This window comes from Vulpes vulpes, chromosome X (genome assembly GCF_048418805.1).
Source record: "Vulpes vulpes isolate BD-2025 chromosome X, VulVul3, whole genome shotgun sequence".
NCBI classification, from domain to species: domain Eukaryota; kingdom Metazoa; phylum Chordata; class Mammalia; order Carnivora; family Canidae; genus Vulpes; species Vulpes vulpes.
This window is the reverse complement of record NC_132796.1, coordinates 48,582,889-48,609,633: the sequence shown is the minus strand read 5'-3', so window position 1 is coordinate 48,609,633 and position 26,745 is coordinate 48,582,889. Positions and strand designations below refer to the sequence as shown.

The 26,745-nt window shown below is 41.1% G+C and overlaps 2 protein-coding genes across 2 annotated transcripts; both read right to left on the bottom strand.

Annotated features, from left to right (window-relative positions):
• Nucleotides 1–9,953: 9,953 nt before the first annotated feature.
• Nucleotides 9,954–21,302, bottom strand: LOC140596111 (zinc finger protein 575-like). The gene is made up of 2 exons (XM_072743500.1): nucleotides 21,276–21,302; nucleotides 9,954–10,472 (listed from the first exon to the last, which is right to left on the bottom strand). Exons 1-2 carry the CDS (start codon nucleotides 21,300–21,302, stop codon nucleotides 9,957–9,959), a joined length of 543 nt encoding a protein of 180 aa, XP_072599601.1. The 3' UTR covers nucleotides 9,954–9,956.
• Nucleotides 21,303–23,183: 1,881 nt separating this feature from the next.
• Nucleotides 23,184–25,877, bottom strand: LOC112910628 (double-stranded RNA-binding protein Staufen homolog 2-like). The gene is given in 2 exon segments (XM_072744925.1): nucleotides 23,184–24,658; nucleotides 24,661–25,877. Coding segments are annotated over 2 exon segments (1,536 nt in total). The 5' UTR covers nucleotides 25,744–25,877; the 3' UTR covers nucleotides 23,184–24,205.
• Nucleotides 25,878–26,745: the final 868 nt, after the last annotated feature.

Genomic DNA, 26,745 nt, shown 5'->3' with positions numbered 1-26,745 from the left:
GAATAGGTATGGTTTCTTCTTTAAACGTTACATAGAATTCCCCACGGAAGCGATCTGGCCCTGGACTTTTGTGTCTTGGGAGGTTTTTGATGACTGCTTCAATTTCCTCCCTGGTTATTGGCCTGTTCAGATTTTCTATTTTTTCCTGTTCCTGTTTTGGTAGTTTGTGGCTTTCCAGAAATGCGTCGATTTCTTCTAGATTGCCTAATTTATTGGCGTATAGCTGTTCATAATATTTTTAAAGACATTTGTATTTCCATGGTGTTGGTAGTGATCTCTCCGTTATCATTCATGTTTTTATTAATTTGAGTCTTCTCTCTCTTCTTTTCATAAGGCTGGCTAATGGTTTATCTATCTTATTAATTCTTTCAAAGAACCAACTCCTGGTTTTGTTGATCTGTTCCACAGTTCGTCTGGTCTTGATTTCATTGAGTTCTGCTCGAATCCTTAATAATTCTCTTCTTCTGCTGGCTGTAGGATCTATTTGCTGTTTTTTCTCTATCTCCTTTATGTGTAAGGTTAGCTTCTGTATTTGAGTTCATTCCAGTTTTTGAATGGATGCTTGTATTGCGATGTATTTCCCCCTCAGGACTGCTTTTGCTGTATCCCAAAGATTTTGACCAGTTTTATTTCATTCTCATTAGTTTCAATGGATCTTTTTAATTCTTCCTTAATTTCCTGGTTAAACCTTTCATCTTTTAGCAGGATGGTCCTTAACCTCCACGTATTTGAAGTCCTTCCAAACTTCTTGTTGTGATTTAGTTCTAATTTCAAGGAAGTATGGTCTGAGAATATGCAGGGGACGATCCCAATCTTTTGGTATAGGTTCAGATCCAATTTGTGACCCAGTATGTGGTCTATTCTGGAGAAAGCTCCTTGTGCACTTGAGAAGAATGTGTTTTCAGTTGAGTTTGGATGTAAAGTTCTGTAGATATCTGTGAAATCCATCTGGTCCAGTGTATTATTTAAAGCTCTCGTTTCTTTGGAGATGTTGTATTTAGAAGACCTATCAAAGAGGAGGGGCAAGATGGTGGAAGAGTAGGGTCCCCAAAATCACCTGACCCCAACAAATTACTTAGATAACCTTCAAATCATCATGAAAATCTACGAATTTGGCCTGAGATTTAAAGAGAGACCAGCTAGAACGCTACAGTGAGAAGAGTTCGCGCTTCTATCAAGGTAGGAAGACGGGGGGAAAAAGAAATAAAGAAACAAAAGGCACCAAGGGGGAGGGGCCCTGCGAGGAGCCGGGCTACGGCGGGGCGAGTGCCCCCAGGACAAGAAAGCCCCTTCCCGGAGGAGCAGGAGCTGCACCAACCTTCCCAGCGGAAAGGCGCCCGTAGGGAGTTAGAGAAGGACCCAGGAGGGCGGGGACGCCCTCGGGGTCCCTGGGACACTAACAGACACCTGCTGCTCACACAGGAGAGTGCGCTGAGATCCCGAAGGGCTGCAGCGCACACAGCGGGACCCGGAGCAGCTCGGAGGGGCTCAGGCGGCGGCTCCGCGGAGGGGGCTGCGCGGCTGGGAGTACGAATTCAATGGCGCAGGCGCCAAAGCACAGGGCGCCGGGACACAGCCCAGGATCCGGCCTACCCCTGGGACAGGCAGAGGCCGGGAGGGCCCAGGACAGTAAGGACGCTCCTGCTCCGAGCTGAGCAGATCAGCGGGCCCCGCCCCGGAGCCCCCAGGCCCTGCAGACGGAGAGCTCTGGAGTTACTGCAGGAGCTGACTCCAGGTTCCCAGAGCTGCTGCCCCGCCACTGTGGCTGTTCCTCCTGGGCCTCACGGAGTAAACACTGAGTCCTGCACCAGGCAGGGGGCAGAGCAGCTCCCCCAAGTGCTAACACCTGAAAATCAGCACAGCAGGCCCCTCCCCCAGAAGACCTGCTAGACGGACCAGTTCCAGAGGAAGTCAAGGGATTTAAAGTATACAGAATCAGATGATACTCCCACGTGTTTTTTGTTGTTGTTGTTTTGTGTTCTTTCTTTCTTTCTTTCTTTCTTTCTTTCTTTCTTTCTTTCTTTCTTCCTTTCTTTCTCTTTCTTTCTTTTTGATTTCTGATTGCTTCCCCCCACACCCCCTTTTTTTCTCCTTTCTTTCTTTTTCTTTCTCTTTTTCTTCTCTTTTTTCCCTTTTTTTCTTCTTTCTCTTTTTTCTTTTTCTCTTTCCTTTCCGACTCTCTCTTTTTCTCCTTTTCCCAAAACAACTTGTTTTTGGCCACTCTGCACTGAGCAAAATGACTAGAAAGAAAACCTCACCTCAAAAAAAAGAATGAGAAACAGCCCTCTCTCCCACAGAGTTACAAAATCTGGATTACAATTCATTGTCAGAAAGCCAATTCAGAAGCACTATTATACAGCTACTGGTGGCTCTAGAAAAAACCATAAAGGACTCAAGAGACTTCATGACTGCAGAATTTAGATCTAATCAGGCAGAAATTAAAAATCAATTAAATGAGATGCAATCCAAGCTAAAAGTCCTAACGACGAGGCTTAACGAGGTGGAAGAATGAGTGAGTGACATAGAAGACAAGTTGATGGCAAAGAGGGAAACTGAGGAAAAAAGAGACAGGCAGGGGGAAGGGCAAGATGGCGGAAGAGTAAGGTCTCCAAGTCAGCTGTCCTCATCAAATTACCTAGAAAACCTTCCAATCATCCTGAAAATCTACGAATTCGGCCTGAGATTTAAAGAGAGACCAGCTGGAATGCTACAGTGAGAAGAGTTCACGCTTGTTGTTGTTGTTGTTTTTTTTTTGATGATTTTTTTTTTAAATTTTTATTTTTATGATAGTCACAGAGAGAGAGAGGCAGAGACACAGGCAGAGGGAGAAGCAGGCTCCATGCACCGGGAGCCCGATGAGGGATTCAATCCCGGGTCTCCAGGATCGCGCCCTGGGCCAAAGGCAGGCGCCAAACCGCTGCGCCACCCAGGGATCCCAGAGTTCATGCTTCTATCAAGGTAGGAAGACGGGAAAAAAGAAATAAAGACACAAAAGGCCTCCAAGGGGGAAGGGCCCCGCAAGGAGCCGGGCTGAGGCCAGGGCGAGTGTCCCCAGGACAGGAGAGCCCCGTCCCGGAGGAGCAGGAGCTGCACCAACCTTCCCGGGGGAAAGGCCTCCCGGGGAATTGGAGCAGGATCCCCAGAAAGGCGGGGATGCCCTCGGGCTCCCCGGGACAATAACAGCGGAACTGCACCCCGGGAGAACTGCACCCCGGGAGAGTGCGCCGAGTTCCCTAAGGGCTGCAGCGCGCACGGCGGGACCCGGAGCAGCTTGGAGGGGCTCGGGTGGCGGCTCTGCGGAGGGGGCTGCGGGGCTCCGGGAGCAGCTCGGCGGCGGCGGCTCGGGTAGAGGAAGAAGCTCCGTGGAGGGGGCGGCGCGGCTCTGGGAACAGCTTGGAGGGGCTCGGGCGGCGGATCCACGAAGGGGGCTGCGGGGCGGGAGTGCGAATCCAATAGTGCAGGCCCCGGAGTACAGGGGGCAGGGACACAGCCCAGGATCTGCCCCCCCCCCCCCCCCCCGGAACAGGCAGAGGCCAGGAGGGCCCAGGACAGCAAGGACGCTCCTGCCTGGAACTGAGCAGATCAGCGGCCCCGTCCCGGAGCCCCCAGGCCCTGCAGACGGAGAGTTCCGGAGTTACTGAGGGAGCTGACTCCAGGTTCCCAGAGCTGCCCCCCCCACTGTGGCTTCCTCCCGGGGCCTCACGGGGTGAACAACCCCCACTGAGCCCTACACCAGGCAGGGGCAGAGCAGCTCCCCCAAGTGCTAACACCTGAGAATCAGCACAGCAGGCCCCTCCCCCAGAAGACCAGCGAGACGGACCAGTTCCAAGGGAAGTCAAGGGACTTAAAGTATACAGAATAGGAAGATACTCCCCCGTGTTTTTTTTTGTTTTTTTGTTTTTGTTTTTTTTTGTGTGTGTTTGTTTTGTTTTGTGCTTTTTTTTCTTTCTTTCTTCTTGATTTCTGATTGCTTCCCCCACCCCACCCCACCCTTTTTTTTCCTCCTTTCTTTCTTTTTCCTTCTCTCTTTCTTCTCTTCCCCCCCCTTTTTTTCTTCTTTCTCTTTTTTCTTTTTCTCTTTTCTTTCCTTCTCTCTTTCTCCTTTTCCCAATACAACTTGTTTTTGGCCACTCTGCACTGAGCAAAATGACTAGAAGGAAAACCTCACCTCAAAAAAAAGAATCAGAAATAGCCCTCTCTCCCCCAGAGTTACAAAATCTGGATTACAATTTATTGTCAGAAAGCCAATTCAGAAGCACTATTATACAGCTACTGGTGGCTCTAGAAAAAAACCATAAAGGACTCAAGAGACTTCATGACTGCAGAATTTAGATCCAATCAGGCACAAATTAAAAATCAATTAAATGAGATGCAATTCAAGCTAGAAGTCCTAATGACGAGGCTTAACGAGGTGGAAGAACGAGTGAGTGACATAGAAGACAAGTTGATGGCAAAGAGGGAAACTGAGGAAAAAAGAGACAGGCAATTAAAAGACCATGAGAATAGATTAAGGGAAATAAATGACAGCCTGAGGAAGAAAAACCTACGTTTAATTGGGGTTCCCGAGGGCGCCGAAAGGGACAAAGGGCTAGAATATGTATTTGAACAAATCCTAGCTGAAAACTTTCCTAATCTGGGAAGGGAAAAAGGCATTCAGATCCAGGAAATAGAGAGATCACCCCCTAAAATCAACAAAAACCGTTCAACACCTCGACATTTAATAGTGAAGCTTGCAAATTCCAAAGATAAGGAGAAGATCCTTAAAGCAGCAAGAGAAAAAAAGTCCCAGACTTTTATGGGGAGGAATATTAGGGTAACAGCAGACCTCTCCACAGAGACCTGGCAGGCCAGAAAGGGCTGGCAGGATATATTCAGGGTCCTAAATGAAAAGAACATGCAACCAAGAATACTTTATCCAGCAAGGCTTTCATTCAAAATGGAAGGAGAGATAAAGAGCTTCCAAAACAGGCAGGAACTGAAAGAATATGTAACCTCCAAACCAGCCGTACAGGAAATTTTAAGGGGGACTCTTAAATTCCCCTTTAAGAAGAAGTGCAGTGGAACAATCCGCAAAAACAGGGACTTAATAGATATGATGACACTAAACTCATATCTCTCAATAGTAACTCTGAATATGAACGGGCTTAATGACCCCATCAAAAGGCGCAGGGTTTCAAACTGTATAAAAAAGCAGGACCCATCTATTTGCTGTCTATAAGAGACTCATTTTAGACTGAAGGACACTTACAACCTGAAAATAAAAGGTTGGAGAACCATTTACCATTCAAATGGTCCTCAAAAGAAAGCAGGGGTTGCCATCCTTATATCAAATAAATTAAAATTTACCCCGAAGACTATAGTGCGAGATGAAGAGGGACACTATATCATACTTAAGGGATCTATCCAACAAGAGGACTTAACAATCCTCAATATATATGCCCCGAATGTGGGAGCTACCGAATATTTAAACCAATTAATAACCAAACTGAAGAAATACTTTGATAATAATACACTTATACTTGGTGACTTCAATCTAGCTCTTTCTACCCTCGATAGGTCTTCTAAGCACAACATCACCAAAGAAACGAGAGCTTTAAATGATACACTGGACCAGATGGATTTCACAGATATCTACAGAACTTTACATCCAAACTCAACTGAAAACACATTCTTCTCAACTGCACATGGAACTTTCTCCAGAATAGACCACATACTGGGTCACAAATCGGGTCTGAACCGATACCAAAAGATCGGGATAGTCCCCTGTATATTCTCAGACCATAATGCCTTGACATTAGAACTTAATCACAACAAGAAGTTTGGAAGGACCACAAACACGTGGAGGTTAAGGACCATCCTGCTAAAAGATGAAAAGGTCAACCAGGAAATTAAGGAAGAATTAAAAAGATTCATGGAAACTAATGAGAATGAAGATACAACCGTTCAAAATCTTTAGGATGCAGCAAAAGCAGTCCTGAGGGGGAAATACATCGCAATACAAGCATCCATTCAAAAACTGGAAAGAACTCAAATTCAAAAGCTCACCTTACACATAAAGGAACTAGAGAAAAAGCAACAAATAGACCCCACCCCCAGCAGAAGAAGACAGTTAATTAAAATTCGAGCAGAACTAAATGATAACGAGACCAAAAGAACTGTGGAACAGATCAACAGAACCAGGAGTTGGTTCTTTGAAAGAATTAATAAGATAGATAAACCATTAGCCAACCTTATTAAAAAGAAGAGAGAGAAGACTCAAATTAATAAAATCATGAATGAGAAAGGAGAGATCACTACCAACACCAAGGAAATACAAACAATTTTAAAAACATATTATGAACAGCTGTACGCCAATAAATTAGGAAATCTGGAAGAAATGGATGCGTTCCTGGAAAGCCACAAACTACCAAAACTGGAGCAGGAAGAAATAGGAAACCTGAACAGGCCAATAACCAGGGAGGAAATCGAAGCAGTCATCAAAAACCTCCCAAGACACAAGAGTCCAGGGCCAGATGGCTTCCCAGGGGAATTCTATCAAACGTTTAAAGAAGAAATCCTACCAATTCTCCTAAAGCTGTTTGGAAAGATAGAAAGAGATGGAGTACTTCCAAATTCGTTCTATGAGGCCAGCATCACCTTAATTCCGAAACCAGACAAAGACCCCACCAAAAAGGAGAATTACAGACCAATATCCCTGATGAACATGGATGCAAAAATTCTCAACAAGATACTAGCCAATAGGATCCAACAACACAACACATTAAGAAAACTATTCACCACGACCAAGTAGGATTTATCCCCGGGACACAAGGCTGGTTCAACACTCGTAAAACCATCAATGTGATTCATCATATCAGCAAGAGAAAAACCAAGAACCACATGATACTCTCATTAGATGCAGAGAAAGCATTTGACAAAATACAGCATCCATTCCTGATCAAAACCCTTCAGAGTGTTGGGATAGAGGGAACTTTCCTCGACATCTTAAAAGCCATTTACGAAAAGCCCACAGCAAATATCATTCTCAATGGGGAAGCACTGGGAGCCTTTCCCCTAAGATCAGACACAAGACAGGGATGTCCACTCTCCCCACTGCTGTTCAACATGGTTCTGGAAGTCCTCGCCTGAGCAATCAGACAACAAAAAGACATTAAAGGCATTCAAATTGGCAAAGAAGAAGTCAAAGTCTCCCTCTTCGCCGATGACATGATACTCTACATAGAAAACCCAAAAGCCTCCACCCCAAGATTGCTAGAACTCATACAGCAATTTGGTAGCGTGGCAGGATCCAAAATCAATGCCCAGAAATCAATGGCATTTCTATACACTAACAATGGACTGAAGAAAGAGAAATTAAGGAGTCAATCCCATTTACAGTTGCACCCAAAAGCGTAAGATACCTAGGAATAAACCTCACCAAAGAGGTAAAAGATCTATACCCTAAAAACTATAGAACACTTCTGAAAGACATTGAGGAAGACACAAAGAGATGGAAAAATATTCCATGCTCATGGATTGGCAGAATTAATATTGTGAAAATGTCAATGTTACCCAGGGCAATTTACACGTTTAATGCAATCCCTATCAAAATACCATGGACTTTCTTCAGAGAGTTAGAACAAATTATTTAAAGATTTGTGTGGAATCAGAAAAGACCCCGAATAGCCAGGGGAATTTTAAAAAAGAAAACCATAGCTGGGGGCATCACAATGCCAGATTTCAGGTTGTACTACAAAGCTGTGGTCATCAAGACAGTGTGGTCCTGGCACAAAAACAGACACTTAGATAAATGGAACAGAATAGAGAACCCAGAAGTGGACCCTGAAATGTATGGTCATCTAATATTCGAAAAAGGAGGAAAGACTATCCATTGGAAGAAAGACAGTCTCTTCAATAAATGGTGCTGGGAAAATTGGATATCCACATGCAGAAGAAAGAACCTGGAGCACTCTCTTTCGCCATACACAAAGATAAACTCAAAATGGATGAGAGATCTAAATGTGAGACAAGAGTCCATCAAAATCATAGAAGAGAACACAGGCAACACCCTTTTTGAACTCGGCCACAGTAACTTCTTGCAAGATACATCCACAAAGGCAAAAGAAACAAAGGCAAAAATGAACTATTGGACTTCATCAAGATAAGAAGCTTTTGCACAGCAAAGGATACAGTCAACAAAACTAAAAGACAACCTACAGAATGGGAGAAGATATTTGCAAATGAATATCAGATAAAGGGCTAGTTTCCAAAATCTATAAAGAACTTATTAAACTCAACACCAAAGAAACAAACAATCCAATCATGAAATGGGCAAAAGACATGAAGAGAAATCTCACAGAGGAAGACATGGACATGGCCAACAAGCACATGAGAAAATGCTCTGCATCACTTGCCATCAGGGAAATACAAATCAAAACCACAATGAGATACCACCTCACTCCAGTGAGCATGGGGAAAATTAACAAGGCAGGAAACAACAAATGTTGGAGAGGATGCGGAGAAAAGGGAACCCTCTTACACTGTTGGTGGGAATGTGAACTGGTGCAGCCACTCTGGAAAACTGTGTGGAGGTTCCTCAAAGAGTTAAAAATAGACCTGCCCTACGACCCAGCAATTGCACTGTTGGGGATTTACCCCAAAGATTCAGATGCAATGAAATGCTGGGACACCTGCACCCCGATGTTTCTAGCAGCAATGTCCACAATATCTAAATTGTGGAAGGAGCCTGGTGTCTTTCGAAAAGAGAATGGACAAAGAAGATGTGGTCTATTTATACAATCGAATATTACTCAGCTTTTAGAAATGACAAATACCCACCATTTGCTTCGATGTGTATGGAACTGGAGGGTATTATGCTGAGTGAAAGAAGTCAATCGGAGAAGGACAAACATTATATGGTCTCATTCATTTGGGGAATATAAAAAATATTGAAAGGGCATAAGGGGGAAAGGAGAAAAATTAGTGGGAAATATCAGAAATGGAGACAGAACATGAGAGACTCCTAACTCTGGGAAACGAACAAGGGGTGTTGGAAAGGTAGGTGGGCGGGGGGTGGGGGTGACTGGGTGATGGGCACTGACAGTGGCCCTTGATGGGATGAGCACTGGGCGTTTTTCTATATGTTGGCAAATTGAACACCAATGAAATTTAAATTTATAAGAACAAAACAAAAAAAAAACAAATGGTATTAGGAAAATTGGAGAACAACATGCAAAAGAGTGAAATTGGACTTCTTTCTTATACCATACACAAAAATAAATGGATTAAAGACCTAACTGTAATCCCTGAAACCATAAACATCCTACAAGAGAACAGAGGCAGTAACTTCTTTGGCTTTAGTAATAGCAGGTTATTTTTTGATATGTCTCCCTTGGCAAGTTGAAACAAAAGCAAAAATAAAAGATTTGGAACTTCATCAAAATAAAAATCTACACAGTGAATGAAGCAATCAATAAACCTAAAAGCAAACCTACAGAATGGGAGAAGATATTTGCAAATGGCATTTGTGATAAAGGATTAGTATCCAAAATCTATAAAGAACTTAGAGACCCGCAGATGTGATCTTTGCCACTGTCCGGGAGCTGGTCTCCGATGGCCGAAGTGTGCGGTTCTCAGAAGCGGAGCAGCGCTGCATATCCCGAGGCTTCACGCCTGCCCAGTTCCAGGCGGCTCTAGATGAGTATGAGTTAAACGTCTGGCAGGTTAACACTGCCCGGACACGGATTACTTTTGTCTGATTCCATCCAGCTTGTGAGACATTGGGGTCCCCCCTTGTGCTGACCCACCCCTTCCTCAAGAGACCTCATGATGCCTTTGAGGGGAAAGGAAGACCCCTCCCCCTTTTCTCCTGAGCTGCACTTGTTTTATTCTTGCTAATAAAGTGTTTGTAGATTGCTATATTCTATTCAAAAAAAAAAAAAAGGCAGCAGAGGGGGCCGTGAGCCAAGGGGGAGGATTCACTCTCGCTCCCCCTGGCTTTCAGCCTGGTGGTGGCTGCGCTGGTGAAGGAGCAGGAGTCGTCTTTGGCCAAAGGCCTGGTCGCAGCTGGAGCAGCGATGCCGGGCTGTGGCCTGGCTGCCTGGTGCGGTCGGGGGATCATGACAGAGGCGGTGGGCGGCCAGTTTGGAGGGGAATGAAAAAGCCTTGGGGCAGTGAGGGCAAGGATAGGGGCGGGCTTCGGTGGCATGGTGCGTGTGGCGGTGGGCCGCAAGCTTGGAGGGGTAGCAGAAAGACTTGGGGCAGTCGGGGCATGGGTAGGGGCGGGCAGGTGCGTGGGTCCAGAGGTGGGCTGCCAACTTGGAGCGGTGGCCAAAGGCCTTTGGGCAGTGTGGGCAGGGGTGTGGGCGGGCACCACTGTGTGTGAGGCGGTGGGCTGCCAGCTTGGAGGGGTAGGAGAAGGCCTTGGGGCAGTCGGGGCACGGGTGGGGGAGCAAAAAACAATAAAAATAAATAAATAGGTAAATAGTAATAATCTAGTCAAGAAATAGGTGGAAGACATGAATAGACATTTTTCCAGAGAAGACATACAGATGGCCAACAGAAATCTGAAAAGATGCTCAACATCATTCATTATCAGAGAAATGCAAGTCAATGTGTGGAGGTTCCTCACAAAGTCAAAAATTGAACTACCCTGTGATCCAGCAATTGCACTACGAGGTATTTGCCCAAGGAATATAAAAATACTGGGACACCTGGGCGGCTCAGTGGTTTAGTGCCTGACTTTGACTCAGGGCGTGATCCAGGAGTCCCGGGATTGAGTCCCACATTGGGCTCCCAGCATGGAGCCTGCTTCTCTCTCTCTGCCTGTCTCTGCCTCTCTCTGTGTCTCTCATAAGCAAAATAAGTCAGAGAAAGACAAATACTATATGATTTCACTCATATGTGGAATTGAATAAGCTGAAGATTATTGATCAATAATAAATCAATAATCAAAAATAAGAGAGAGAAGTAAATCAAGAAATAGATTATCTTTTTAAGATTTATTTATTTATTTATTTATTTATTTATTTATTTATTTGACAGAGTGCAAGAGTAGAGAGAGTATAAGTGGGGGGGAGGTGTCAGAGGGAGAGGGAGTAACAGGCTCTCTGCTGAGATGTCCCATATCATGACCCAAGCCAAAGGCAGATGCTTAACCAACTGAGCCACCCAGGCACCCAGGAAATAGATTCTTAACCTATAGAGAACAAACTGATTGTTACCAGCCGGGAGGTCCATGGGAGGATGGGTCAAATAGGTGGTGAGGATTGAGGAGTGCCCTTGTGATGAGCACTGGGTGTTCTATAGAATTGTTGAATCAGTGTATTATACACTTGAAATCAATATTACACTGTTAACTAACTTGATTTTAAGCATAAAGTTAAAAAAATATTTTTGAATTAAATATAAGAGAAAAAGAAAGGAAAGCACAGAACCAGATGGCTTCACTGGTAAAATTTACCAAACACTTGAAGCTGAATTAATGCTAAACTTTCTCAAATTCTTACAAAAATTGGAGATTGAGACATTCCCAAACTTATTTTATGAAACCAACATCACTCTAATATCAAAGCCAGAAAAGACACTAAAAGAAAAAAAAAACTATAGGCCAAATATCTCTGATCAGTATAGATGAAAAATTCTAGTTGTTAACAAACCAAATTTAAAAGCATCTTAAAAGGATCATTTACCAAAATCAAGTGGAATTTATTCCTGGGATTCAAAGATATTCAACATATTAAGTCAATAAATTTAATATGTAACATTGATTAAATGAAAGAAAAGATTTCATTAGTATCTCAATAGCTGCAGAAAACCATTTTACAGAATTCAGTATCTGTTCAGGATAAAAGCTCTCAATATTTTAGGTATAGTGGAGTGTGCCTCAACATAGTAAATGCCATACATGGCAAATCTATAACTACCATCATATTCAATGGCAAAGTTTAAAAGGTTTTTTTTTTTTAAAGATGAGACAATCAGGCAAGAAAGAGAAGTTAAAATAATATGAATTAGAAATTAAGAAGTAAAATTGTCTTTATCTGCAATTGACATTTTATGTTTAGAAAATCCTAAATGCTTCACCAAAAACAAAACAAAACAAAACAAAACAAACAATAAAAAAGTCAGTAAAGCTTATAGATACAAAACGAACATACAAGAATCAGTAGCATTTTTATATAATAATAAAAAATATTTGGAAAAAATGAAGAAAACAATCTCATTTATAGCAGCACCAAAAACAATAAAATACTTAGGAATAAACTTAACCAAGGAAGTTAATGGTCTCTGCACTGAAAACTATAAAGCATTGATGAAAGAAATTGAAGAAGACAGAAATAAATGGAAAGGTATCTAGTATTCATGGATTGGAAAAATTACTATTATTAAAATGCTCATACAACCCAAACCCATCTACACTGTTAATGCAATCCCTGTGAAGAATTTAATGACATTTTTAATATAAAAGAAATAAAACAATTTTACAATTTGTATAGAACTTCAAAAGACTCCAAAAAGCCAAAGCAATCCTGAGAAAGAGCAAAGTAGGAGGCTTCACAGTTCCCGATTTCAAGCTATATCATTAAGCTATAATAATAAAAAGAAGTATGGTACTGAACTAAAAACAGGCAAATAGATCAATAGAACAGTATTTAGAGCCCAGGAATAAATCCATGAGCATATGGTCAACTAACATTTAATAAGAGTCCCACAAATACTCAATGGAGACAAGAATCTCTTCAATAAATCATGCTGGGAAAATAGAATATTCATACATAAAAGAATGGAAAAAGACCCCATCCCACTTCATTTACAAAAATCACTTTGAATTGCATTAAAGATTTGCATGTAAGATCCCAAAACATGAAACTCCTAGAATGGAAATAAAAGCCCCTTAACATGGGTCTTAACAAAGATTTTTTTTTGGTTATGACACCTACAGAAAAAGCAACAAAATCAACATCAAAAAGTAAACTAATGAAATTACTTTAAACTAAAAAGCACCTGCACAACAAAAGAAATAATCAACAAAATGAAAAAGCAGCCTATGGATTCCAGTTTCAAATAATATATGTGATTAGGCATTAATATATGAAGACTTATTACAACTTAATAGCAAGACAAACAATCCAGTTAAAAAATGGCCAAAGGACCCAAATAGACATTTTTCAATGAAGACACACAAATGGACAACACATACATGAAAAGGCTCTCAACGTAAGCAATCATTAAATAAATGCAAGTCAAAACCCAGTGAGATATCACTTTAAATCTGTTACAATACTATTATCAAAAAGACAAAAGATAAATGTTAAATATATAGAGAAAGAAATGGGGCCTAGTGGCTCAGTCAGTTAAGTATTCGACTCTTGATTTTGGCTTTGATCTCAGGGTGTTGAGATGGAGCCCCAAGTTGAGCCCTGTGTAGGGCTTTGCACTCAAAGGAGTCTGATGGAGATTCTCACTCTCTCTCCCCATCTCCCTGTGCCCTTCCCACCACTTTCTCTCTCTCTCAAATAATCTTTATTTTTAAAAAAATGTAGAAAAAGGATATCCTTTGCACACTGTTGGAGGGATTGGAAATTGGTACATCCACTATTGAAAGCAGTATGACAGTTCCTAATACACACACACACACACACACACACACATATGTGTGTGTGTGTATGTATGTATACCCTATACACACATGCAATGAACACTCTTCAGCCATTAAAAAGGAACTTTTGGAGCAGCCCCAGTGGCTCAGTGGTTTGGCGCTGCCTTCAGTCCAGGGCCTGATCCTGGAGACCCTGGGATGGAGTCCCACGTTGGGCTCCCTGCGTGGAGCCTGCTTCTCCCTCCGCCTGTGTCTCCGCCTCTTTCTCTGTGTGTCTCTCATGAATAAATAAATAAAATCTTTAAAAAATAAAATAAAAAGGAACTTTTGCCTTTTGCAACAGCATGAATGGATCTTGAGAACATTATGCTAAGTGAAATGAGTCAGAGAGAGAAAGAAAAATACTATATGAGGTCATTTATATGTCTAAACTACAAAATACAAAAAAAAAAAAAAACCTAACTCACTGAAAAAGAGATCAGATTTGTGGTTACCAGAGTTAGGGTGTATTGTGGGGCAACTGGATGAAGGTCGTCAAAAGGTACAAACTTTCAGCTATAAAATAAATAAATACTAGAGATGTAATGTACGATATTATGATATAATTAACCCTACTGTATGGTATATTTTAAAGTTGCTAAAAAGTTAGATTTTAAATGTGCTCTTCAAAAGCAAAAATCAAAGAAACAAACAAAACTTTTTTTTGTATCTATATGAAATGACAGATGTTGACTAAACTAATTATGCTAATTATTCCATAATATGTGAGTCATTATGCTATACACCTTAAACTTATACAGTGCTCTATGTCAATTATATCTCCATAAAACTGATGAAATGAATAACTTAAGAAACAGCATAAACAATTCAATTAGAAAATGAGCAAAAGTCGTGAAGAGACATTTTACTGAAAATGATAAACAGATGTAAAATGAACACATAAAAAGATGTATGGTATAACTGGCTAACAGATAAATACAAAATAAATTCACAATGTAACATCAGTATACACATAAGAAAAAGACCAAAATAAATAATAGTGATAATACTGAATGCTAGCAAGAATATAGACAATATGGATCACTCATATATTGCTTGTGAAAAGGTAAAATGATGAACCTTTTCTGAAAAATAGTTTGATAGTTAAAAAAAGATCTAAATATATATTATTATATGACAAAATAGTCAGATACCTGGACATTTATCCTACATAAATAAAAATTGTCCACTCAAAAACTTGTACATAAATGTTCACAGCAAGCAGCTTCATTTTGTAATTGCCCCAAACTGGAAACAACCACGATTTTCTCCAAGGTGTTAATGGACAAACAAACTGTGCTGTGTACATTCTATGAAATAGTACTCAGCAACAAAATGGGATGAACTATTGATACCTATTGATACACAAAACAACTTTGATGAATCTCCAGGGAGTTATGTTGAATGAAAAAGTCAATCCATTGAGGTGGGTATGTTCAATGGAGAAACCACCTGAAATACTCAAGTGATTCATGTGCCATCTGTTGATTATGTTCATCATTCCATTATCTCAGTTAAGCTATATGAAGTGCAGTTAGAAATAATTTGCATGAAAGTAGAGAGTACTAGCTATAAGACATGGCAATGCAGTTGCAAATATCAGAAGTTGCCTTCACATTTGTCTGCTCAATTCTACCATCCCTGCTGCCACTTTTGTCCAGTCTTTGTCCAGTTTTAGTCTAGTGATAACCACCTTGCTAGGGTGAATGTCCACATGGACAGTTATGCCATTGACCTTTTCACATTGTACTCATTCAATGTAGATGACATACTTCTTCTTCCTGTAAACCTGGACTACTTTGCCAGTTTGCTGACCTTTCTATTGTCCTTGCATAACCTGCACTTCATCATCCTTTTGGATGGGCATGAACCAGATTTTGGATGGGCATGAACCAGATTTTGTCTTAGCTCTTTGGAAAGGGGAAATCTAATCTTCTAATGTTCCTGAGAATGTGGGAGGGTGCATGTTTTTTAATTGGACAATACCTCTAAGTTTTCTGTAACAAGCTTTATTTTTAGGGTAAATGAATATTGAAGAATCCAATGGGTAATTTCCAACCTAATTAAGTAGTCAATTGAAAATTTAAATCTAATGCATACACTGTGCCTAGCAGGAAATTTGAAGGTGTGTTTCACAATGTCCTCCAAAACAAAACAAGCAAATGACTACAGGCAAGATGGTATAATTGCTTTTTAAGAAAAGTCAACAATATTTCCAGAGCCACCTTTTCTTTTTTAAGGATTATTTATTTATTTATTCATTCATGAGGGACACACACACAGAGGCAGAGACACAGGCAGAGAGAGAAGCAGTCTCCATGCAGGGAGCCTGATGTGGGACTCTATCCCAGGTCTCCAGGATCACACCCTGGGCTGAAGGTGGTACTAAACTGCTGAGCCACCTGGGCTGCCCTATTTCAGAGCCTTCTAATTCCACGTACAGTGCTATGCCACCAAAGCCATACCAAGAAATTAAGAGTTCCCTAGACTCCCATCTAATGCTGATTGCAGCCATAACGCACAGCTCTGCACCTTGAAAGCCACAGCAGGGTAAGCAAGCCTGCCTTGACCTCTAGGGTGGCTCTCTGTCATCCTACCCCCCAACCCTGGCTGGCGTCCTGAGGAGGAGTGCTGAGATACACAGTTGGTGCAACACTGGCAAAAGGCAACACAGTTCAACATTTGTGAAACTTCTCCAAGACTCCAGAAGCATTAGAGGCCACAGACAGGCCAGGCCAGATGCCGCCTCACCTGCAGAAGATCTCCCACAAGTCCAGCTTTTGAATTCTCTGAATTCTTTTAATTCTGCCTCTGGCTATTGTTTTCCTAAAGAGATTGGCAAATTTATTATACTCCTGTGTTTGTTCAAAGGAAGCTTTTTGTCACTAGAAAGGTACAGGAAGGATTTAGGTAGCAAAGAGTATGTTTCTTTATTATTTTCATTTTTTTATTGAAGTTCTATTTGTGAATATAGAGTATAACACCAGTGCTCATCCCATAAAGTGCCCCCCTCAGTGCCCATCCCCCAGTCACCCCATCCCCCCACCTGCCTCCCTTTCCACTACCCCTTGTTCATGTCCCAGAGTTAGGAGCCCTCAAGTATTGTCACTCTCTCTAATTTTTCCCACTTATTTTCCCTCCTTTCCCCTATAATCCTTTTCACTATTTCTTATATTCCCCGTAGAAGTAAAACCAGATAATGATTGTCCTTCTCGAATTGACTTAGTTCACTCAGCATAATGCCCTCCATTTCCATCCACATTAAAGCAAATGGTGGATATTCATCATTTCTAATGGATGAGTAATGTTTATATATATATATCTCACATCTTTATCCATTCATCTCTTGAAAGACATCGAAGGTCCTTCCACAGTTTGGCTATTGTTGACATTGCTGCTATAAACATTGGGGTGCAGGTGTCTTGCCTTTTTACTGCATCTGTATATTTGGAATAAATACCCAGTAGTGCAATTGTTGGGTCGTAGCATAGCTCTATTATTAAATCTTTGAGGAACATCCACACAGTTTTCCAGAGTGGCTGTAACAGTTCACATTTCCACAAACAGTGCAAGAGGGTTCCCCTTTCTCCACATCCTCTCCAACATTTGTTGTTTCCTGTCTTGTTAATATTCACCATTCTCACTGGTGTGAGGTGGTATCTCATTGTAGTTTTGATTTGTATTTCCCTGATGGCCAGTGAGGCAGAGCAGTTTTTCATGTGCTTGATGGCCATGTCTATGTCTTCTTTGATGAAATTTCTGTTCATGTCTTTTGCCCATTTCATGACTGGAATGTTTGTTTCTTTGCTGCTGAGTTTCATAAGTTATTTGATCTTTGATACTAGCCCTTTTTCTGATATGTCATTTGCAAAATCTTCAACCATTCTGTAGGTTGTCTTTCAGTTTTGTTGACTGTTTCTTTTGCTGTGCAGAAGCTTTTAATCTTGCTAAAGTCCCAATAGTTCATTTTTGCTTTTGTTTCCCTTGCCTTCATAGATGTATCTTATAACAAGTTGCTGTGGCCAAGTTCGAAAAGGGTGTTGCCTGTGTTCTCCTCTAAGATTTTGATGGATTCTTGTCCCAGGATTAGGTCTTTCATCCACTTTGAGTTTATCTTTGTGTATAGTGTAAGAGAATGGTCTAGTTTCATTCTTCTGCACGTGGCCATCCAATTTTCCCAGTAGCATTTAATGAAGAGACTTTTTCCAGTGAACAGTGTTTCCTGCTTTGTTGAATGTTAGTTGGCCATAGATTTGAGGATCTATTTCTTGGCTCTCTATTCTGTTCCATTGGTACGTGTGTCTGCTTATGTGCCAGTGCCACACAGTCTTGATGTTCACAGCTTTCTAGTACAACTTGAAATCAGCATTGTGATACCCCAGGCTCTGGTTTTCTTTTTCAATATTCCCCTGGCTATTCAGGGTCTTTTCTGATTCCACACAATCTTACGATTATTTGTTGCAACTCTCTGAAAAAGTCCATGATATTTTAATAGAGATTGCATTAAATGTGTAAATTGCCCTGGGTAGAATAGTCATTTTCACACTTTTAATTCTTCCAATTCATGAGCATCGAATACTTTTCCATCTCTTTGTGTCTTCCTTAATTTCTTTCAGGAGGGTTCTATAGTTTTTAGGGTATAGATCCTTTACCTCTTTGGTTAGGTTTATTCCTAGGTATCTTATGCTTTTGGGTGCAATTGTCAATGGGATTGATTCCTTATTTTCTCTTTCTTCAGTCTCATTGTTAGTGTATAGAAATGCCACTGATTTCTGGGCATTGATTTTGTATCCTGCCACACTGCCAAATTGCTGTATGAGTTCTAGCAATCTTGGGGTGGAGTCTTTTGTGTTTTTTATGTACCGTATCATGTCATCTGCAAAGAGGGAGAGTTTGACTTCTTCTTTGCCAATTTGAATGTCTTTTATTTCTTTTTGTCTGATTGGTGAGGCTAGGACTTCTAATACTATGTTGAATAGCAGTGGTGAGAATGGATATCCCTGTTGGATTCCTGATCTTAGGGGAAAGGCTCTTAGTTTTTCACCATTGAGAATGATACTCGCTGTGGGCTTTTCATAGATGGCTTTTAAGCTACCATCTTAAAGAATTGTTCCCTCTATCCCTACACTCTGAAGAGTTTTGATTAGGAATGGATGGGGTATTTTGTGAAATTCTTTCTCTGCATCTATTGAGAGAATCGTATGGTTCTTGGTTTTTCTCTTGTTGATGTGATCTATCATGTTGATTGTTTTACAAGTGTTGAACCATCCTTGCATCCCAGGGATAAATCCCACTTGGTCATGATGAATAATATTCTTAATGTATGGTTGGATCCTTTTGGCTAGTATCTTGTTGAGAATCTTTGCATCTATGCTCATCAGAGATATTAGTCTATAATTCTCTTTTTTGGTAAGGTCTTTGTCTGGTTTTGAAATCAAGGTGATGCTGGCCTCATAAAATGAGTTTGGACATATACTGTTTCTTTCTATCTTTAGAAATAGCTTTAGTAGAATAAGTAGTGTTTCTCTTTAAATGTGTGATAGAATTCCCCTGGGAAGCCATCTCGCCCTGGACTTTTGTGTCTTGGGAGGTTTTTGATGACTGCTTCAATTTCCTCCCTGGTTCTTGGCCTGTTATGGTTTTCTATTTCTTCTCATTCCAGTTTTGATAATTTGTGGTTTTCCAGAAATGCATCCATTTCTTCTAGATTGTCTAATTTGGTGGTATGTAGTTGCTCATAACACGTTTTAAAAATCGTTTGCATTTCCTTGGTATTAGCTGTGATCTCTCCTCTCACATTCATGATTTTTTAAATTTGAGTCTTTTCTCGTTTCTTTTTAATAAGACTGGCTAATGGTTTATCTATCTTATTAATTATTTCAAAGAACCAATTCCTGGTTTTGTTGATCTGTTCCACAGTTCTTCTTGTCTCTATTTCATTGGGTTCTGTTTCAATATTTATTATCTCTCTTCTTCTGCTTGGTGTAGGTTTTACTTGTTCTTTTTCCAGTTCCTTTAGGTGTGAGGTTAGTTTTGTATGTTTGCCTTTTTTTCCAATTTTTTTCCAGGATGCTTTTATTGCAATGTATTTCCCTCTTAGGACCGCTTTTGCTGTATCTCAAAGATTTTGAATGGTTATATATTCATTTTCATTAGTTTCCATGAATGTTTTTAATTCTTCTCTAATTTTCTGGTTAAACCATTCATCTTTTAGCAGGATGGTCTTTAACCTCCACGTGTTTGAGTTTCTTCCAAATTTCTTCTTGTGATTGATTTCAAGTTTCAAAGCATTGTGGTCTGAAAATATGCAGGGGAGAATCCCAATCTTTTGGTCTCCATTGAAATGTGATTTGTGACCCAGTATGTGGTCTATTTTGGAGAAAGTTCCATGTGCATTGAGAAGAATGTGTATTCAGTTCCGTTCAGATGGAAAAATCTGTATATATCTGTGAAATCCATATGGTCCAGTGTATCATTTAACGCCCTTGTTTCTTTGGTGATGTTGGTTTTAGAAGATGTGTCATTTGCAGAAAGCACCATGTTGAAGTCTCCCACCGTTAGTGTATTATTATCTAAGGATGTCTTTACTTTGGTTATTAATTGGTTGATATACATGGCAGCTCCCACATTCGGGGCATATATATTGAGGATTGTTAAGTCCTCTTGTTGGATAGATCCTCTGAGTATGAGATAGTGTCCCTCTTCATCTCTCACTACAGTCTTCGGGGTAAATTTTAGTTTATCTGATATAAGGATGGCTACCCCTGCTTTCTTTTGAGGACCATTTGAATGGTAAATGGTTCTCCAACCTTTTATTTTCAGGTTGTAGGTGTCCTTCTGTCTAAAATGAGTCTCTTGTAGACAACAAATAGATGGGTCTTGCTTTTTTTATCCTGTCTAAAACCCTGCACCTTTTGATGGGGTCATTAAGCCCATTCACGTTCAGAGTTACTATTGAAAGATTTGAATTTAGTGTTATCATGATACCTATTCAGTCCCTATTTTTGTGGATTGTTCCCTTGGACTTCCTCTTTCTTTTACTGGGTTCCCCTTAGTATTTCTTGCAGAGTGGGTTTGGTGGTCACATATTCTTTCAGTTTCTGCCTATCTTGGAAGCTCTTTATTTCTTCTTCTATTCTGAATGAGATCCTTGCTGGATAAAGACTTGGCTTTATCCATGCAGCTTGGCTGCATGTTCTTCTCATTTAGTACCTTGGATATATCCTGCCAGCCCTTTCTGGCCGTCCAGGTCTCTCTGGAGAGGGCTGCTGTTAATCTAATATTTCTCCCCATAAAAGAGATTTCTTGTCTCTTGCTGCTTTAAGGATCTATTCTTTATCTTTGGAATTTGCAAGTTTCACTATTAAATGTCGAGAGGTTGAGCGGTTTTTATTGATTTGGGGGGGGGCTCCCTCTATCTCCTGGATCTGAATGCCTGTTTCCCTCCCCAAATTAGGGAAGTTCTCAGCTATGATTTGTTCAAATACATATTCTGGACCTTTGTCCCTTTTGGCGCCCTCGGGAACCACAATTAAATGTAGATTTTTCCTTCCGAGGCTGTCATTTATTTCCCTTAACCTATGTCATGATCTTTTGTTTTTCTCTTTTTTTCCACAGTTTCTCTCCTTGCCATTAACTTGTCTTCTATGTCACTCACTTGTTCTTCTACCTCATTAACTTTCATCTTTAGGACCTATAGTTTGGATTACATCTCATTTAATTGATTTTTAACTTCAACCTGATTAGATCTAATTTCTGCAGTCATGACGTCTCTTGAATCCTTTATGCTTTTTTTCTAGAGCCACCAGTAGCTTTATAATTGTGCTTCTGAATTGGCTTTCTGACCTTGAATTGTAATCCAGATTTTGTAACTCTGTGGGAGAGAGGACTATTTCTGATTCTTTCTTTTGAGGTGAGTTTTTCCTTCTAGTCATTTTGCTCAGTGCAGAGTGGCCAAAAACAAGTTATATTGGAAAAAGGAGAAAAAGGGAGAAAAAAGAAGAAGAATAAAGAAAAAAAGGGGAGGGGAACAAACAGAAAACAAAAATCAAGGGGAAGTATCCTCTGATTCTGCATACTGTAAAGCCCTTGACTTCCCCTGGAACTTTCCAGTGCTTCTTGGTCAATTACTTGCTTTTCCCCTGTCCTTTTAGATGGTCTTCTTGGGGAGGGGCCTGCTGTGCTGATTCTCAGGTGTGAGCACCTGGGGGAGTTGCTCAGCCCCCTGCCTGGTGCACGGTTCAGTGGGAGTTGTTTATCCTGTTTATCCTGTGAGGCCACTGTGAGGCTCCATGGGGGTTGCTTATCTTGTGAGGCCCCAGGAGGGACAACATTGGCCACGGCCAGCTCTCCAGCCCTGGAGTCAGCTCCTGCAGTAACTACTGCAGCTCCCAGTCTGCATGGGCCTGGATGCTCCCGGGTGGGGGGCTACTGATCTATACACCTTGGGGCCGTCCTGCAGCAGGAGAATCTTTGCTTTACTGTGCCCTCTCGGCCTCTGCCTGTCCCAGGGGGAGCACCTGATCCTGGGTTTTTTCCCCTGGCGCCCTGGGCCCGGGGCCTGTGCTGCTAGAATCGCACCCCCGGACCGCACAGCCCCCACCTCCCCCCCTCCCCGTGGAGCCGCCTCTGAACTGCCCCCGGGCCCAGCTGGGCGCACTTTGCAGCCCTTTAGGGAGCTTGGCCACAGTGTGTGACCTGCTCTCCCCTGGGGTGCAGGTCCTCTGTTAGTGTCCCTGGGAGTCTGAGGGCATCCTTGCCCCTCCTGGGATCCTGCTCCAACTCCCTGTGAGTGCCTTTCCGTCCGGGAAGATTGGTGAAGCTCCTACTTCTCTGGATGGGGCTTTAAAGTCCTGGGGGCACTCTCCGGGGGCCTGAGCCTGGCTCCTCATGGGACCCCTCCCTCTTTGATGCTTTTTATTTCTTTATTTTTTTTTCCATCTCTCTACCTTGATAGAAGTGTGAACTCTTCTCACTGTAGCATTCCAGCTATTCTCTCTTTAAATATCAGGTCGAATTCGTAGGTTTTCAGGATGATTTGAGTTACCTAGGTAATTTGGTGGGGACAGGTGACTTGGGGACCCTACTCTTCCGCCATCTTGCCCCCCTTCTATAATGATATTTCTAATTTGGATAGCACTTTGCATTTGTCAAAGCACTTTCATTGAGTCTTATGACAAACTTGTAGGCTAAACATGTTTTTTTTTATTTTAAACAGTGATTTATTGTCATTCTTAAGGTAAACAACAAAAACAAATTCTAAAATTTTAACTTTAAATTAAGTGTTTAAAATTTCAGACGACAGAGCCAATAATTGGTAACAGCTTCTTCAATTTCATATTAATAATTAAAAACACTAACGATTACCTGGCATAGATTTGAAAGAATCGGGTTTCTGTGAAGGCAAACAAACAAACAAAAAAAAAACATGCAAAATACCTGCCAAAAACACATGATCTTCTTTCTGATTTATATCTAAACTTGTTTTTTTTTTATATCTAAACTTGTAAAACGTTTATAAATACATGATTATTCTATACAATACAGAGCTTCTAGGAGTATCTCTAAAGGAAATTACAGTTTTTGGTCTTAAGGAATAAGACTAAGATGGAAAAGGGGATGAAAACAGTGAAATCTGAGGGTGCAGTACACTCTTTCTACGCATGAGCACATGGCTGTTCATCCGGTCAGGTCAGCATTTAGAGTTCAGTACATGATTTTCAAAGCAACTAAGAAATCAGAACATAGGTATTTCCTCTCCCTAGAGTTAACAATTCTTTTAAAAGCTCTATCCAGAAAGGACTGTTGGGTTTGCTGGGTTTTTTTTTTTAAAGGAACAAAGAATAAATAGGGAAAAAAATTTCCATCCCCAAACTCATATACACAAGTTCAGTGAGCTGTGAGCTGGAGTTAGACTGCCTAATGAAACAAAACTGTTAGTAAGTACCATGAGACAGGTGCTACCCTAGACTGTTCAAAACATGATCCACTAAAACAAATACATGTTTTTATGCCTCAAACAACTAGAAAGTATGTCATTATTGTTCTAATACCATGTTTAATTAACTTCTAAGATAATAGAGTTCTAAGATGTTGTACCTTCACGGTATACCTGAATCATTACTAGCAATAGAATGCCAACTTCGGAACTGCTATGAAATTAAAATCATTATTAGAAAAACTTAGCCTTATTGTAAATGAGAGAGAACTTAGTGCTAAAGACTAATACCAAATGTATGAAGGCAGAATTTTTGTTTGTGGAAGACAGAGTGAGGAGATAAATGCACCCAATCAAGACCAACTGGAAGACAGAACAGAGAATTAAAAATGTTTAAAAAGAAAATAAGAGGAAGAAGAAGGAAAATGGAGGAGAGCCAGGCAGCAAAAGATGAATGCGTAGAATGAAAATAAAAGAAAATGAGGCACGTGCATATGGCTCTCTTTCTTCTGACCTCTGTGTTCCTAATACTTTACAATGTAAGTGGCATATAGGTCACACTAGTAGGCAAGGATGAGCTTTCTGATGGATAGAGATGAAGGATTTGGGGCTAATGAATTTGTTTTCTTGGTTTTGTTTTTGCTTTTAATTCATACCTGAAAGCCTTGAATCCTTGCTAAATATTCCAGTTGTTTTGAAGGTTGTACTGGAGAACAAGGGGGAGTAGGAGAACTTCCTTTTAAACCTATGGCTTCAGCTGTAGGAGATGTTCCATTCATTAGGAGTTCCCTGGCAATTGTAGCTGAACTATTCGATGTGGGAGATATACTGAAGAAAGAGCTTGAGGGTTGGTTCATATCTTTGGGTGACAAATAGCCTAGAGTAGTGCCAGAGATTACTTTGTGGCGGCTGGCTTCCATCTCTTGATAAACATCAGGAGACAAATGAAGAATTCCTTTTGGAGTGTTATTTGTTGGTTCAGGAAACCCAGCCTTTGGACCACTCCATCCTTTGTTTTCCCCTGTCTTGTCAAGTTGATCTTGAAGACTAGTGGATGCTTTATAACCAAGCTGTAACAGCATTGCTTCCGCAGCATTTTTTTTTTGGCTATCTTTTTGTTAGGTCCTGTTCCAGTAGCAACTTCATTGCCTACTTTGACCTGCATCACAAATTCCCAACGTCGAGGCATTCCTCTTTCTGAAAGCAAAACATAATCTGGCTCCTTTTCCTTTTTGGCCTGTTGAATTTGAGCCAGGCGGCTAATGGGATTCATTCCTTGACCATACTCTGGTCCAGCCTTTACTATTGTTTTAGGGCGTTTTTTAAAAAATAATTTTGGCTTTTCAACCACAGGAAGAGGCGGAAGTTTCTTAAGCTCCTGTAGGACGGTGGTTGCAGCGCACTTCTTGGAGAGTTTTTTGCTATTTCCCTCTCCTTCTGCAGAGAACTCTCCCACTGACACCCGAGTAACAAAGCTTTTCATATGTGGAGGTCCACTTTCTTTAATAACCTCAAAACTGACGGGCATATTTCGCTTCAGAGCTATTTCAAACACTAAGCTGATCTCCGATTTATTCGCATCTTTGTCATCATCCATTTCTTTTCCTGATTCACCATTCTGAGGTGATTTTTCTGGAATAGGTTCATTCTGCAGTGCTTGGAGGGCTTTCATTGCAGCATTGTGTCTAGCAGCTTGTCGGGTCTTCCCTTCCCCAAAAAACTCATTATTTCCTACAGCCAGCTGAACATAAAATATCTTGGGCATTGGGCAATGATACCTCTGATTGTACATGCCCCGAAAGTTGTAATTAGCTCTATAATTTGGGAAAGGCTTTGGATCTAATGGCCTGTAGATGGCAGGCTCTCCCCTTTTCATAGCAAGCCCATTCAGTTCCACAGTTGGAGTTATACTACCTGGGTTATTATTAACATTACTTTTGGGTGGTTTCTGAACTGGTTTGGGAAGTGTAGATTCAGTCAAAGCTTTATTAGCAACAGCTTGTTGGGCCTTCTTTATACTGCTTCCTTCGGATTCCCATGTCTGCTCACCAAGACTCAGTTGCACTGAGAACATCTTCGAATGAGCAGGCCCTCTTTCTTTCAGAAGTTTATACTGGGGTTGGACTCTATTGAAACGGGCTAACTCATTTACCAGACACATTGGAGTTTTCTCTTTGGGGTTTGCCATTTTATCTTGGAGAGAAGCTGTAAATAAAAAGGCTGATTTATTTGAAGCATGTTAAAACAATATTGACCAAACTGCTGTATCCCTCAGGGCTCCAAAAACTTCCCTGGGCTCTCGGGCTACCGCCTCGGCTCCGCGGGGGCCCGCGACCATCCCGCGCCAGCTCCGGCCGCCGCTGCGTGAGGCCGGGTTCAGCGGAGCCTGCACCTTTCCAGACGCGGGGCTAAACATGTTAATCTTCATTTTACAGATGAGGAAACTGAGGTTCACAGAGGAGCAAGAAGTGATCAAGGATCACACAGCCAAATGGTTGTATGGTGTGACAGTGGAGAATTTTAAACTCTCAGTATAACAGTCCTTATTACACTACTTTGCACCTGATACTGGCATGTATCTTCTTTTTAAATTAAGTTTTTTATTTTAATTCCAGTGTAGACCTACCAACAGTGCAAGAGGGTTCCTCATTCTCCATATCCTCACCAACACTTTTTGTCTCCTATGTTTTTCATTTTAGCCATTCTAACAAGTGTGAGGTGATATCTCATTGTAATTTTGATTTGCATTTCCCTGGTGATGAGTGATGTTGGACATCTTTTCATGTGTCTGTTGGTCACCTGGATATCTTCTTCGGAAAAAACATCTATTCATGTCTTTTTCTTTTCTTTTTTTCTTTTCTTTTTTTTTTTTTTTTTTTTGAGAGAGGGACAGGTTGGGGCAGAGGCAAAGGGAGAGGGAAAGAGAGAATTTTAAGCAGGCTCTGTGCCCAGCACAGAGCCTACAGAGGGGTCAATCTCACAACACTGAAATCATGACCTCAGCTGAAATCAAGAGTTAGACATTTAAGTAACTGAGCCCCCTAAATAGCCCACTTCTGCACATTTTTAAGCTGGATTATTTGGGGAACTGTCAAGTTTTATACGTTCTTTGTATATTTTGGATACTAACTTTTTATCAGATATGTTATTTGCAAGCATCTTCTCCTATTCGGCAAGTTGCCTTTTATGT